This window comes from Folsomia candida, unplaced genomic scaffold (assembly GCF_002217175.1).
Source record: "Folsomia candida strain VU population unplaced genomic scaffold, ASM221717v1 Fcan01_Sc001, whole genome shotgun sequence".
NCBI lineage: Eukaryota > Metazoa > Arthropoda > Collembola > Entomobryomorpha > Isotomidae > Folsomia > Folsomia candida.
In genome coordinates this window covers 201,274-216,678 of record NW_019091193.1, presented here as the reverse complement: position 1 = coordinate 216,678, position 15,405 = coordinate 201,274, and the positions used below count along the sequence as shown (strand labels likewise).

General features: G+C 38.2%; 3 protein-coding genes across 3 annotated transcripts; all 3 read right to left on the bottom strand.

Moving 5' to 3' along the window:
* Positions 1-751: 751 nt before the first annotated feature.
* Positions 752-3,273, bottom strand: LOC110841757. The gene is made up of 3 exons (XM_022087452.2): positions 2,916-3,273; positions 1,701-2,410; positions 752-1,630 (listed from the first exon to the last, which is right to left on the bottom strand). Exons 1-3 carry the CDS (start codon positions 3,225-3,227, stop codon positions 1,132-1,134), a joined length of 1,521 nt encoding a protein of 506 aa, XP_021943144.2. The 5' UTR covers positions 3,228-3,273; the 3' UTR covers positions 752-1,131.
* A 3,790-nt stretch (positions 3,274-7,063) lies between these two features.
* LOC118433776 lies at positions 7,064-10,137 on the bottom strand. The gene is made up of 3 exons (XM_035846003.1): positions 9,904-10,137; positions 8,274-8,552; positions 7,064-7,722 (listed from the first exon to the last, which is right to left on the bottom strand). Exons 1-3 carry the CDS (start codon positions 9,910-9,912, stop codon positions 7,354-7,356), a joined length of 657 nt encoding a protein of 218 aa, XP_035701896.1. The 5' UTR covers positions 9,913-10,137; the 3' UTR covers positions 7,064-7,353.
* A 2,930-nt stretch (positions 10,138-13,067) lies between these two features.
* On the bottom strand, positions 13,068-14,195 carry LOC118439476 (cyclopropane-fatty-acyl-phospholipid synthase-like). The gene is made up of 2 exons (XM_035860805.1): positions 13,922-14,195; positions 13,068-13,510 (listed from the first exon to the last, which is right to left on the bottom strand). The coding sequence occupies exons 1-2, from the start codon at positions 14,193-14,195 to the stop codon at positions 13,068-13,070; spliced, it is 717 nt and encodes a 238-aa protein (XP_035716698.1).
* Positions 14,196-15,405: the final 1,210 nt, after the last annotated feature.

Here is a 15,405-nt window from a genome sequence, read left to right as displayed (position 1 = left end):
TGGGTATACATGTTTGTAAAAAAATATAATCACAATAATCTCAAGAAATCATGCTAATTTCCTTATCGCTGCATGTACCTATGTATATATTTGTATATCATTGACTAGACTGGGCAGGAGAAGTGACGTATCTATTATCTTTCGGCTGGTCATCACTACTCTCACAGTCGTCCTGCAGTTAAAATATATCTATCTGATCAACGTTTTTTAAAACCAAAGAGATGACGTGTTCGCAAGTTTTTAATTGGACCAGTGATACCGAATCCTCTCTTTCTGAGGAAAATTCTACCAAATATTAGAAACTCAAGCCTAGTTGCGTCTAATACTCCTTTAGAGAGTAGTAGGATATCCGACTTAACCGGATTAATCAAATCCGAATCCAACTGAAATTTCCTTTAAAATGAAACCCCATATGAAAATTAAAATTTAATTTAATTTGGACCACACCCCCTGGGTCTGTGGGATGTGGTCCGATTGACCCTATTTTCGAACTCGACCGAGAACTAAAAATTAGAAGCACAATGACGAAAATGGGGTTTGATTATGTCGAGAGATATCCTGCTTACAGACGGACAGACGGACGGACAGACGGACAAAACGATTGCAATAAGTAGCTGACGCTACTTAATAATTGCCTTAGAATACTTAGAAATTCAGAATACGCTTGATGATGTTATACCGGAAGCCAACACCGTTCCATTTGGTCAAAACCGTAAGAAGGGTAGGGTTGGGAAAGCTAAAAAAGCGCTCATTGTTATTTAATTTCAAGTGTATTTCTAAAAAAGACGTGTTTATAGACGTATTATACAAATAAATAAATCATATTATTGTAAATTATATTGTTTTTATAATCCTATACTCATGAAATATGGTGATGGCAGCTCATCTAAATTTGTGGTAACCACCATCTAAATCGGTGGCTGGAAAGGCTAAAGTTGGAAAAAATTCACCCGGTGGCGAATTCAGCTAAAATTTGTGGTAAATTTCAGCTTATTCGGTGGTGCATTAAATTTAACCCTTAAATTTCTTAACAAAACTATTACTAGTAACTGTACAACAAAAAAATAATGTTGTATTAATTCACTATTAAATACTTATTACTCGTGTACGTGCTTCTAAATATAATTCATGTTAATTTTTTTTCTTGTCCAGTTCACGAAATTGCGGGGGTAAATAATCATTTTCATCGCTCCCAGTCGCATCTAACATGTCAAATTCTTCCCTCACGTAATCCGCAAACTTTACTACATCGTCCCGTTCTGGAAACGCAGCCCTACTTCCGAGCAGTTGGATCATAAACTTCCCATTATAACTCAGCGTCCCAACTACGAGGTGGTGTGCGCCAGGCTGCAATCCTGTGTAAAGAATCGGGGTTTCTACCACGTGCCCAAACAACTTCATCGGCTCCCCGACAAATGCGAAGTTTGAGTGGAGACAGCCCCCCACGTGCGGCATACCCCACTTCATTAAGCCGAAAGTTTCATTCATCAAGCCGAGCAGACTGGCCGTAAACATCATTCCGAGTGGCAGGGGAGTCGAGAGGATGCGGTCAAATTGGTCAGAAACCCGGGCAAGACGGGCAGCCTGGGAGGGTTCCGGGGTCATCGGGCAAATTAAGGGCATAGCGAAACTGTGGGGCAGATATCAATTGTTAAATCAAGAAAAGTTGGTAAGAACATGATAAGTCTAAAGATAACTACCTATTGTTCGTCATTGTTCCCGGGTGATTCATTTTCGGGAGGACGTAAATTATGGATAAATTCCCATCTGCCCGACCCCCCTTTTCCAGTATCAGCCTTCGCATAGCGCCTGCGACACCGGCGTGAATGATGGAGGTCACCTTGACCCCAGTCTTTTTGGAGATTCGTTTTATCAATGAAATGTCCATCAGCTTTGCGAATTGTGTTACACCAGAAGAACCCGAATTATTCGTCGCCATCGGTATCACCTGAGAATTGAATCCTTTCAGACAATTGTACACCGTTTGCCTCGGGGTGACAAAAAGTAGCTCGGCCAAGTAGGCAAATTTTTTCAATGGAGAAATTGTCAACTTTTTTCGCAGTGTTTTTAGCATTTTTTCAATTTCCTTGTCCATAGTGGGATCTGGGTCGCATAAATCGCGAACTAGCGCCATGTACGCCATACCGTCGCCGAGGACGTGGTGGATTCTGAGGAGGACGGCGGATGTGGTGGCGTATTCGGGATGGGCGTAGTTTGGGAAGTAGATTAGTTCCCAGAGTGGATTTCCGGTCGGGTATCCCTTCTCAATCATATTCAGCAGGAGCTCGGAAAGTTTGTCGGGGTCGGATTCTTCATTTTGGAAGATGTGATTAGAAAGGGAGAAGTTTTTGCATTTTTCCCAAAAGTAGACGGAAAGCCATCGGGTCAAGGTACAGGTGAGTTGGGGACGCTACATAGTTAAATAGAAATTTGATAATTTGAGATGTACATATACATACATAGCATACTCATGACACGCCAAAATCACAACTCATTTTTTTACAAACTCAAAAAATTATGATGAAGGGATTCGAAAAATATGATTTCGCAACTTTAACTGATCGTTACCTAAACAAACAATTATGACCATATTTTAATTTACTTTCCATGGATTATCTCCAATTTCTAAAGGATTTAATAAAGAGCATAAGTCTTAAAAATAATCTTGTCAAATAGAAACATGCCCAGTTGTTGGGTAAATTTGCGAAAATAATTTTATAATCTTCCAGCCAAAGTTTTGTGGAATTTCGCAAGTAATCTTGCAGAGGATAAATTTGCACGATATGCTAAGGTTGATGTGAGTACATTCATAATACCAAAAACTGCACAGGATTCGAACCCACGTGCATAAAATTGAAATTTCGATTTTTGGTAAATTTTGCATAAAATTATTTACGGCATGCATATGTATGTACCTTATCCAGAACGGTTTCCACTCTCCCCACCAAATCGTTATATGGAATTTTTCCCTTCAAGTAAAGGACGAAACAAAACGAGTTTCTTGGTCGGTTCTGGATGTCATCGCAGACGACAAGACAGCTATCCAAATTAAGCGCAGTGTGGAACCGCGGTTTGAAAACGGTTGCTAAAAAAATTACAACTCTTCGGTAGGCGTACAGAGGACAGAAGAAGAAAACTAGGAGAAAAGGAAGGACAAACACAGAGAAGAATATTGATGACAAAATTAAGAAGAGCTCTTTTAACCAGATTTTAAATTTTAATGACATTCTTGCAATTAAGTTGTTTGTAGAAGCTGCTTCGAGATATCTGCACTGAACGAAAAACAAGAAAGAAATAATGCGATTTTTGTTACGAGTTGGCAGAAAAGGTTATTCGCATACATAGTTTGAGTTGACACATTTTGGTATACAAATATTTTGAGGTTTTATTCATTTTATGTATGTCCGTGAGGGGGAAGAACATGAAGAATGTGACTCGTTTGTTGAAAATGTAATACTAACCTCGACACAGCCCATGGTAAATATTTACGGTTAAGAAACAATAGACTGTGTAAACACATGACCTCTTCAAATCGGTGAAGTGTTGTATGCATGGCCCCGTTCGCTTATAAATTGGAGCTTTTCTGCTGATAAGTCAGGTCATCGTCAGTCATGAGTTGTAAATAGGGTTCATTATGCAAAACAAAGTTTTAACTATTGAATAATATCGAGTAAATCAAGGATCTCATGTCTTGGGTGACGTGCATCAAAATTAAAATAGCTTACACTTATTCAAATTTATTTCTTTTCCGGTATGAGAATTACTATTTCGATTTATTTTGAAGTTTGCAAGGGTTGTATTTATACATCGTGCTAATTATGGAAACCATGGATACGTGGAAAAAATTAAACCCTGGCAGTGCACTGGCGACTGGAAACGTGTGTGTACATAAAAAGGACATATGTATGTAGAGTATGGTTGGTTAGGAAAGAAACTTTTCAAAAATGCCTGTAAAATGCGGAAAACTTAATTAATTCCAATGACATTTTTAGGGGTTAAGAACAAGGTCCTTAACGTTCAATTGTTTGCTTCATTTGGTCCACAGATCCCCATCCTTCCTATCTGGCGAATTTGTTGTCTCGCGGTCCCAAGAAGTGCTTTGCCACTCTTTGTCGCTACCAATTTTGAGGTGTGTGTCCAAATGTGACGGAATCTTACCAAGTTTTTGAGTGGTTTTGTTCGACGACTATATTCTCTCTTGGATAATGCCCAAAATCGTTCAATTGGTCTTGCCCGAGGGACGTAGGGAGCATATTCTTTTTTTGCAACAAAATCGATTTTTTTCGACCGCAGGTAGTCCACAACAAATTTTGAAGAATGACACGTTGCTGTGTCCGGTCAGAAAAGTGCATTAAGATTATTGATACTGGATACGGGTTACTTGTCGAATCCTATGTCGTCGAAAAGGTAAGTCGTCGAAATCAACTTGTCGAACGGAAAACTCGTCAGAAAGGCAAGTCGTCGAATTTAGGTGGCATAAAACTCATCGAATTTCGTGCAACATCTTTACTAATTTTACCTATATAATGAGTTCACAAGTATGCACAATACATGTGCATCGTGGGACAGATATACGCTGCGGACATTCTAAAATACTTAAAACACTATACAGCTGTACACGACACGTTTCCAGACGCCGTACTTCACGGGTGTCATTTTCACTATACTCAAGCGTTGTTTAGACATTTGGCACACAATTTAAACAACCAGTACGACCAAGACGTTACAATGGCATTATTAATATAAAAAATATTCGGTCTCGCATTTGTTCAGCCCGATGATTTAAGAGTGGCATTGCGAGAATTGAAAGTATCGTTCAATTTTAAGGGTCAAACTAAACTCGAACTGGATGAATTTTTTAGTTATGTTCAAAAAACCTACATCGGTGTACGATGCACCAATGATTCCAATACTCTTCTGGAATGTGCACCAACGTGTATTAGATAATATTTCCAGAACCAATAATGCAGTGGAGGCCTGGACCAGGCGGTTTGGCATTTTTGTTGAGAGTTCTCATGTAAATATTATTTTATAAAATTATAATTTATATTTAGAATCGTATTTTATTAAAAAAATACTCTCGACAAGTATTATTTTCGACCACTTGCCCAAACGGCGAGTTACCCTTCAGACGACTCGTCCTCGACGAGTTACTCTTTCGACGACCATGTTTTCGACCAGCTACCCTAGACCCTATTGATAAAGGGGATCAAGATCTTCTTTACACAATCGTTCAGATATCTCTCCGAGGTCATGGTGGCTGTGGTCACGAACGGCTTTGACATGTCCCCCAATGAGTCCAATTCTTGCCCGATTATGTGCTCTGTGGGAAATTTTGACTTCGGCGTGTATTTAAAGGAATCTTTAAACGTTTTCTTATTAGTACATGAGTAGTACTTCCTCACAGGGACTTCATCTGGATCCATCGAGCACTTGGTCTCATCATCCATTACCAGAATCACGGGCATGTTTTGCTTGACTCGTTTTTTAGCATTCTGCCGAGAGTTGGGCTTTGCTCTTTTTTGCTGACCTTGGTTGTACTTTGGTGCAGGTGTCGCCCTATAGGATTTGACCCCCAACTTCGTAGGTTTAATGTCGTGTAAACTTAATTTTGCTATTTTCAATTTGTAGCCCAAATTACCATCTGATATCCCAAGGTTATTTTGACATTCCTGCTGAAGTCTACGTATTACTTTGGGGGTCGTTACACGAGCTAGACAATTTTTTTTTATTTTTTGAATTCAGCATTCCTCCTCTCCTCATACACTTGATGGGATCGAGTGAGTTTGCTGGAGACCGATCGGGGCTGAAGCATGAAAATGTTGATGAAAAATTGAAAGTATTTTATAAAATCACTTAAGGGGAGAGAAACAACTGCCAGTTGCAGAAAATTTTTTTAAATAACTTGTTCGCCCCCAAAAACACAAAAAACTGCAAAAAATGTCTTTTTTTTTTTTGGGAAAAAAATAATTTTACGCGATGAAACACATTGGACCATATTCGCATTAATTATTTACATTTTTTATGTGAAAATCAAAATTTCGAACAAAATTGTGAAAATTAGCGGTTGACCCTCCCCATAAGTTGGAGTGAGTAAATTTTGTACCGTGCGGTTGAGGCTGACGTAGTGAGAAACTCGCGGCTTCCTTCACTCTCTTGCTGGAGTCAAGGGTTTCTTACTAATCCGCATGGCACAAAATTTACTTAACCCGACTTATGGGGAGGGTCAAATACTCATTTTAACAATTTTTGTCAAAATTTTGATTTTCACGTCAAAAATGTAAATAATTATGGGGAATGCGGTCCAATGTGTTTCACCGCGAAAAATTATTTTTTTTACCCCCAAAAAAGGCATTTTTTGCACTTTTTTGGTATTTTGGGGGCGAGAAAGTTATTTAAAAATTTTTTCTGCAACTGGCAGTTGTTTCTCTCCCCTTAAGTGATTTTATAAAATACTTTCAATTTTTCATCAACATTTTCATGCTTCAGCCCCGATCGGTCTCCAGCAAACTCACTCGATCCCATCAAGTGTACCTATCTAAAACTGTGCAAATTGCCCCATTATGAATTTTCTCTCTTTCGAAGTAGCTATTAACCATTATCCGGGCGCGCTCGCACACGTTTTCGTAGTAGTGGCAAATCCTTTTTGCGAGTTGCTCTGAATTTTTTGTTCTCATTTTTGAACTATTCGAGATATTAACTTCCGGTTTTCTGATTTGGATAGTCGATCGCATGGACTACAAAACTACCGCGTTCCAACTCGGCGACAATTTTTCTTTCATACAAATAAATATACTTTTTCAAATGTTTCTTTCCTAACTGACCATACTCTACATACTTATTTATGCATGTATGTACATACTACACAAATATACGCAAATATGTTGAAAAATACATATTCGTTTATTTGTACCAGTGAGATTGATCGTTAGGTGGAACATCACATTTTTAAGCAGTGATCCTGAGTAAGCTTTGTATTGAACTTTCATTTCGCTCAGTGCATATGTACTTTTTTGCTTGAATGAATATGTACATATGTATCTATTAATCATGTTACGCTAACTTTCCCCTAACTCGTAAGATAGGAAAAGGTGGGATGGTTTATTACGTATTTAAATAGGTAATGATAACTTAGAAAATTTAATTTAATTGTGATACATAAATATTGCAAATGTCAAAAAATCATTCGGACCGAGTCCGCTTAACCATTTAAAACTTATGCAAATAGAATACAGATTTTCATAATTTTACACTAATTTAACATATCATATGTTAAATTATATAGGTATGTTACATATATAATTTATTTAATATAACAACGAACTATATGTTATCCCCGCAATAAGCCTTTAATTATCCTCCCACCCGCATAAATGGGGTTACACACTTTTTAAGCTGATTTGAAAAAAATTGTCCTCCATCACATTCCGATTCACGCCCAGGAATGGCAACACCAAACGCCCCATCATCTCGATAAGTGCATTGCGGAATCCATGAGCTTTTTACGAAGGTGTATCTAAAATTGATCGGTTGACCGTTAGCCGGTGCATAGTAGCGGCCTTCAGGTCGACACTGAGCACCAAGCACGTGACAAGATTGCTCACTGCTGGAGAAGAATATCAATTCATTTGAATCTCTGGGATGTGGACAGCGTCTCTTTTTGCAGATGGATTTCGTCCCAGATGGATCCATGACGAACCACTCGTCCGATTTGCAAGCACCCTGCGTCCAACATTATTTATTCGAGTTAAATGAGTTATGCATGATATGGTGAAACTTAAGGCTTTGCTCGTCGTTCTGTCCGTCAGTCTGTCCATCAGTCTACAAGATAACGGGAGAACGGATCGATATCGGTTTACAGCATAACACAGGGTGATTTTATTGTCTCGGTGTAGAGACAATTTTTCAATGGGAATAATTCCTAAATTTCCTCTAATTACTGAAATTCAACATTTTAAGAATTTCGGCATTGTGTTGGATCAGTTTTGATATTAGAATTGAATACGTAATAAAAATTTCAATCCTTGGATTGTAGGATCTAATGAAGATTTAAGGGATTTTCTTTTTGCAAAATTTTCCATTGTAGCAAGACATTTAGATCACCCTGTACATGTGACACTAGGGGGAGGATAATTTTCGGGACCAATTGGACCACCCCCCTCGAGGTCAGGAGATGTAGGCACATATTTTTTGGGGGAATTATGCACTTGTTTCACCCCATTTGTTTGCTCTGATTTATCAAATTATGAAAATATGTGAAAATATGCCCATACCTGGGAGAATAGTGGGTAGCATAATTTCGTTTCTGAGTAAAAACTGTACGCCCGCAACTCTGTATGGGCCCCACGTTGCATATCCTTCGACTCGCGCATGCAGTAGTATTCATCTGGCGAGGTGGGATCAATATTGAACAGTCGCATTGACAATACCCGAATTCGGGGGAGTTGAGATTGTAGAACAGTTTCATATGGAGGGGGCACGGGCCTTGAAAGCCGGTCAAGTAGCAGCGTGGCGGATTTCCATACTTCACCCATGGATAGCCATCGGTCGGACTGTGAGGACAAGAATTAACAATTTGTTACACTTTCAATAAGTTTTTGACGATTGTTACCGGCCGAGGTACTATGCAATTAGGCTCCACAGTCCTCTACTCAAGCCATATATGGGGATTCAGTTATGCTGATATTATTGAGCAGACTCAGACACGTTACCTGAAGAGAATCCTGCATCTTGACAACAGGGTGACAAATTACGGAATAAGATTGGAAACAGGTGTCGTCAAACTACAGGGGAAAATCGCCAAGCAGATAGTCAACTTCTTTATAAAAGTACTGGAGATGGAAGAAGGACGGATTGCAAAAACGGCTCTTAAATCACTAATTGCACAGCTTAAACCAGGTCCTGACCGATATAATTGGGCAGGTAACCTTCGCGACGTACTTGACAAAAGTGGAAAGGGTCATCTCCTCAACTCCGCGTCGTCGCAAGAAGTGCTACCTTACAAGCAACGGATTATTGAGGATTTTGCAACTTTTCTTCACGAATGTGATGTTAACCAAGCTCAATTGTCACGGAAATATTATTATTGTGCAACAATAGGAGAAAATCAACGGTTAAGAGATCTATCTAATATTCCATTAGCCAAGTTCAGATTAATAGGACAAGTGAGACTTAACGTAAATAGATTATATTTCAGAAAGAGTTTAAGCGTATTTGAGGATGAAAAGAAATGCACTTTTTGTAGCCTAAACTCTTGCGAGGATTTGTACCACTTTTTGTTTGACTGTAGAATTCATGATAGTTCTCGTAGTAAATTTCTTTGTGATTTTCTCAGCCAGCATGTAGTGACAAGAGACAATTTCAAGGCCAAATTAGCAGGGTTATGCCATGAAGGAAATGTTAAGTTAGCAAATTATGTAACATGTAGCTTATTACGCAGAAATCTTTTCATTCGTTTAGCAGAAGAGAAATGAAAAGAAAAAAGAAAAAATTACTCAAAATTTACTCAAAATATTATTACCTAAAAATACTAAATTATATTATTACCTAAAAATACTCAATTATATTATTCAAACAATACTTAATTAGAACTCATTATATATGTAAATTAAATAATAATTGTGCTCTATGGGTATTCCTTAGAAGAGCTAATAAATACACTTATCTATCTATCTATCTATCTACTATGCAATTCTACCGCGCGGTAACACTGCGGTAACAAAGTGTTAATATTTTTACTACCAGAGCATTGACATTGATGGCTGAACAGGATTTAACTTCTTACCCTTCGGTAAAAAATTATTACCAAAGTGATAGAATTGCATAGTACCTCCGTCGGTAACAATCGTGTCAAACAATTATTGAGAGTGTAGCTTAATTTGTGACATATATGTTAAGATTTACCTGGGACATCCCCGACTACTCGGGGGATAATGATCTGAACGAATTGGGACAAACCAGTCATCCACGTCAACCCCGGTACGAAGCTGATCGGCCGTCAAACCGTCCCCATTTTGCAATAATCTTGCAAATCCGGCATGTTGCCTTAGCTGGATACTAGTTGTTCGAGAAATTAAGAAAAGTAAGGATATAATTGGGATGTACATTTTTCTCTATGTTTGAAATAGTATTTATTAAAATATCTCCAGTCAACATGAGATTTCGCACTGTCCAAGATATGAATTTGCAACGTATTTATACACACACATATTTTCATTCTCCATTTATGTAATTTTTCTATGCCAATTTTTTTAATGAGTGACAGGATACGTGCAAAATACTTGGTATGTTAGAGTGATGCTTTTTATGAAAATGTTTTGCTCGTCTTTTTTGGTAAGTCATGCTCATGGTTATTGGTCACAATCACAGCTTGGGAAAATGAATTTGAATAATATTTATGTAGATATGTGTGTGTATATTTGTCAGCTCGTAAACAAGTAAATGTCAAGATTTTTTGTCATGATTCTACACACTGCATAGGTGCAAAGATTCACGTACATGCGGTCTTTTTTTCTCGTGTTCATCTTTAAACTATTAAAGTGCATAGCAAAGCTTTTTTTATGTATGTATGTACATACGTGCAAAATGTTGCATACATACAATTTGATACTATGCATGCAGAAAGTGATATCTTATTTTGTAGAACAGAATTTTCCGTTGTAAACAGGTGTGTAAATATGTACGCAATTGATGCATCTCATAAATAATGGTGAAATGTCTCAAAAGTACATAATATATAACTTACAGTAACTATAATGTATAACTTTGCAAACATGCAAAACGTCTGCTGAGTAATATTATTTTTGCGGGATCAAGAATGTCCGGAAGTACATATGTGCATGACTTCTAATTTTTTATATATCTATCTAAGACTTTCTTGATTTACATATCTTGTCTAACAAAACCACGGAGACGACGCGAAATCATCAAAAAGCGTTGGTAAATCTCCCAAACTTCGCAAGTTGTATTTTTTTATCTCAATTTGCGAGATATATGAATATTGACGTTTTAGCACGTTAAAAAATTTATCAAACAGTGCAAAAGGGTTCGAAACCACATGTAAAAATTTGCGATTTCATTTTTGCAAACACATTTGCATGACCTTATCTGGGTTATATATCATACATACATACAACATACATGCATATGTACATACCTTATCCAGCACGTTTTCTACTCTATCCACCAAATCGCTATATGGAAGTCTTCCCTTCATGTAAAATAAGTACAAAAAAATACGAGTTCCTTGGTCGACCGTGGATGTCATCACGAACGACGAGACAGCTATCCAAATTTACCAGAGTGTGAAACTCTGGTTTGAAAACGGTCGCGAAAAAGATGACAATTCTTCGGTAGGCGTAAAGCGGAAATACAAACAAAACCAGGAGAAAAGGAAGTACAAATGCGGAGAAAAATATTGATAACAAACTTAAGAAGAGCTCTTTTAACCACGTTTTCAATTTATGTGACATTATGCCAAGACAAATTAAAATGTGTAACAGCTTCGTTTAGATAACTTCACTGAGCGAAAAACGAGAAATGAATGATGCGATTTTTATTGCGAGTGGTTATTTGCATAGTTGTACTTGATACATTTTAGGATCAGAGTTCGGCACAAGTTTTACTTATTTATTACCTTTGTTACATTCTGACAAATACATACATACATATTGGTTTATTTGTACCATTGAAATTATAGATGTACTGTTCATAAGGTGAAAGGTCACATATGTGTAATTTGCTACTACTAATCCTGGGTAAACTTTGTACTGAACTTTCCATTCATTCAGTGCATATGAACGAGTTTGAATGTAGGTATGTATGTATATATTGTATGTATAAATGTATGTATAAGTATGCATTTATGGACATATGCATACATACATAAATATATATGTACATAACACTAAAATTTATTATTGTTCTTTCCATGTTCATTTTACATACATTTATTTCGAATACCTATACACATACCTATACACATACCATACTTATGTACATACCTATATCTACATATGTATGACCAACTTATACATAAAGCTGTAACTTTCGTCTCGATTTTTTAAGTAATTGGCAATACATAATCATCCAAAAATTATTAAGCTTCATGGGGTCCGAAATTACTTTAATTTCAGTAATTTCGAAAATTCATTCTACATACACGTGAAGAGTAACTTTCTTACATATTTAGTGTAGATGTATGTATCATGCATTTTATCTAGTTGTGCATAAATTAATTTATAAATACTTAACATGAAAGTTTAACTTGAAAGTTTAGATATGTTACGACGGGGAGCATATTTTAGACATGACAATAAAATTTGATGAATACCTGGAAAAGTTAAGACCGCATAATTATGCAGTATACTATAGTGCCGATTCTTGAGCCAGTTCCACATTCCATTCCATCTCACAATATGCACATATGTATTGATGCACATATACATACTTTCCAGAAGAGTAAATGTAATTGCAAATAAATGTCCCAAATATTTTCCCAAATCTGTCTAAAATAAATCTCTGTATTCCTATGTTGAGCAAGTAACCTTAGTTTACAATTTGTTGTTAATTAATTTAAGTTGTAATAATTAATCAAATGTAGTTTTTTAAGTTTTTTCTAAAACAAATAAACTATGAATAGAAATATGTTGTACGAGTTACTGGGAAAAACAAGCATTTTATTGGCATACAATCATAATCTCAAGCGTGGGAAATCCCTGTAAATGCACAGGGACAACCCTTCGGTAATATTGTCATAAAATGCGTGAGAAAGATTTGGGGTTAAACTTAGGGTTAGTAAAGCTTATGGGAAACGAGTGCGGTAAACACGGGACAAAACTCGGGGTGGGGCGGCCAAAACCATGTATGTTTTACCCAGAATAACCCTTACACAAAATCCCATAACTGTTCTTCCTGGGATGTTACACTGGCCAGATTTTAATTTTACTGGCGTGGAGTTGGTAGGATAAGATTAGTAAAAAATATTTCTTAGGCCTGTGTCGAACGAAAAATTCCACATTCACTCTTCACTGATTTGTGGAACAATAAAGGGTTACTCGTAAAAAAAGTTAAACATTTATCGATAAAGATTTATCCTTTTCAAGAAGAGGGTCAGTACAAGAATTACCCCTAATAGCATTATTTGAATTGCAAATTTCGACACCTGTTTTCTCCTTTTTGACGAATATTATCCGATGCACACTAAAGTTGCCAAGGATTTGAAAACATTGCATAAAGCAAAAGGTAAGGAAAATGCTCCTTGCCACTTGAATCCCAACTAATTCCACCATTTTGTCATAATTTTCTTCAACCTTCTCCACCATTGATGTGCTAAATCTTATCGCGTGGGTTCTGCAGTTTAAAACCTTTTTTAGTTCAAGACAATCCGAATGTGCTACAATTTGCTTGAGTTGTGGGGTGTGGAAGGCTCCAAAAACGTATCGATTCATAAAGTCAAATACTTGTGGAATTTGTGCATCGGCAGTATTGGATTGAAGAAACACCTTCCCCCCTAATGAAATGTGAAGTATTAGTAAATGAGAAACAAATTATTCACTAGCTGTAATCAGGTTAGGGAGTCCAAAATCGGAAGGCTTTGAAAACCCGGGTTTTCGATTATTCCGATTTTTGAAGTTTTGGTCAGTTTGGTCAGAAGACCAGTTTTCAATTAATCGGATTTTGGAATTTCTTACCAAACCGGTTTTCCATTGTGTGCCAAACCGGTTTTAAAAATCGGTTTTAAATAGTGCAAATTTGAAAAAGTTTGCAAATTTTATAACCAAAAATTGAATGCAAAATATAAATCTAAAGCCGGTTTTCGAACATGTAAAAACCGGTTTATTTGGAAAATTGTAAAACCGGTTTTGGACCGGTTTTACAGAATCGAAAAAAACCGATTTTGGATGCCCTAAATCAGGTGTACCTTCGTTTAAGAGAGAATCCAGCTTCTTGAAAAATTCTGTCCAATTGTTACCGCCAACATGCTCGATCATTTTAATGCTCGAAATCCTGTCATATTTTCCTTGAATGTCCCTCCAATCGCAGACCTGAATTTTAACGTTACTCCCTTTGCACCGATTTCGAGCTTCTTCCCCCATCCCGACAGAATTGGTGAAGGCCACGACATCCGCGCCGCAATTATCCGCCATATATTTTGCCAAAGAACCGAAACCGCACCCGATATCGAGAACCTTCATGCCGGCAGTAACGTCTAACTCTTTCGCGATCAGGGAAAATTTTTGAATTTGGGCTTGCTCAGCTGTTTCATTTCCTGTGATGTAGTGTCCAGTAGAGTAGACAAGATTATGGTCCAGGAAAAGGCCGTAGTACTCAGGTGCCGATAATAATAAAATTAAATAATATACACATTGATTGTACTCACGTCAAACATCGCATATTTCGCATATTGAGTATAGCAGCATAACTTGCGAAGTTTTGCGAGATATGCCGAGATTTCGCAAAAATTTTGCTGGAAAACCATGGCATTTTTTTCGTAAATTTACCCAGCAATTAGGCATGTTCTTATTTCGCAAACTCATCCTCACCATCGTCAGCAAGAGAAATCTTAGCATAAGGTGTATCGCAGAGTATGTGTGAAAAAAATATGTATCACAAAAAGTATCGAAAAATCTGACTACGCAGCAGTCGCACAAATAAGTCCCTAAACTTAAAAAAAACGCAGAAAATCGTAGAAAAAGTCCGTAAGAATAAGAGAGAGAGACAGCGGACTACAAATAGTACACTTCCTCCAGTTCCTTTCCTGGAGGAAGAGTACCCAGAATCGAAGCAACGTTCCCACGTTGAGCAGCGAGGGAAACCCGCTGGCGCAGAAAGTTTACGGCGTAAGGCTGTCCAGTTGTGGCGGCGATCCGCTGACCAACTTGGAGGATGAAGGCAAGTCCTTCCTGCCCCCATACTCCAGTGGTCTCCATGGCAACGGGGACAAAGATGTATCGGTCCATGAGGAAGGCGTACCTCTTCTTCTTCCGGTCCTCTGCCTTGCTGGCGGCAGCGCCCTGATGGCGCACGGTGTCTGGGAGGTAGCTGGGGGCGAATGTGTCCGCGCAGGTGAAGTCCCAGACAATGAACCTCCCCCGCGACCAAGGGACAAGGGTCAACCCGTCGGGTCGCTTGCCGTCCGTGGTGGAGCACCCCGCGGGCTCCCTGATGCAGGGTACTTCGGCAGACCGGAGGGCTCTCGCGATGACGTCGTTGGCGGCCTCGTGGCGCGACCAACGACCTTTACTTCGGCGGCAGGAGAGGCCGTGGTAGCCGCGGGAGGTGACCTGCGCCCCACAGGGGCACTTATGCGGCTCGCATATATCGCAGCCTAGGCGGAGGGCTATGGCGACACGGAAGGTCTCGTTGGGGAGAAGGGTCCCCAGTTGTGGAGAGGGGAGGGCGTTG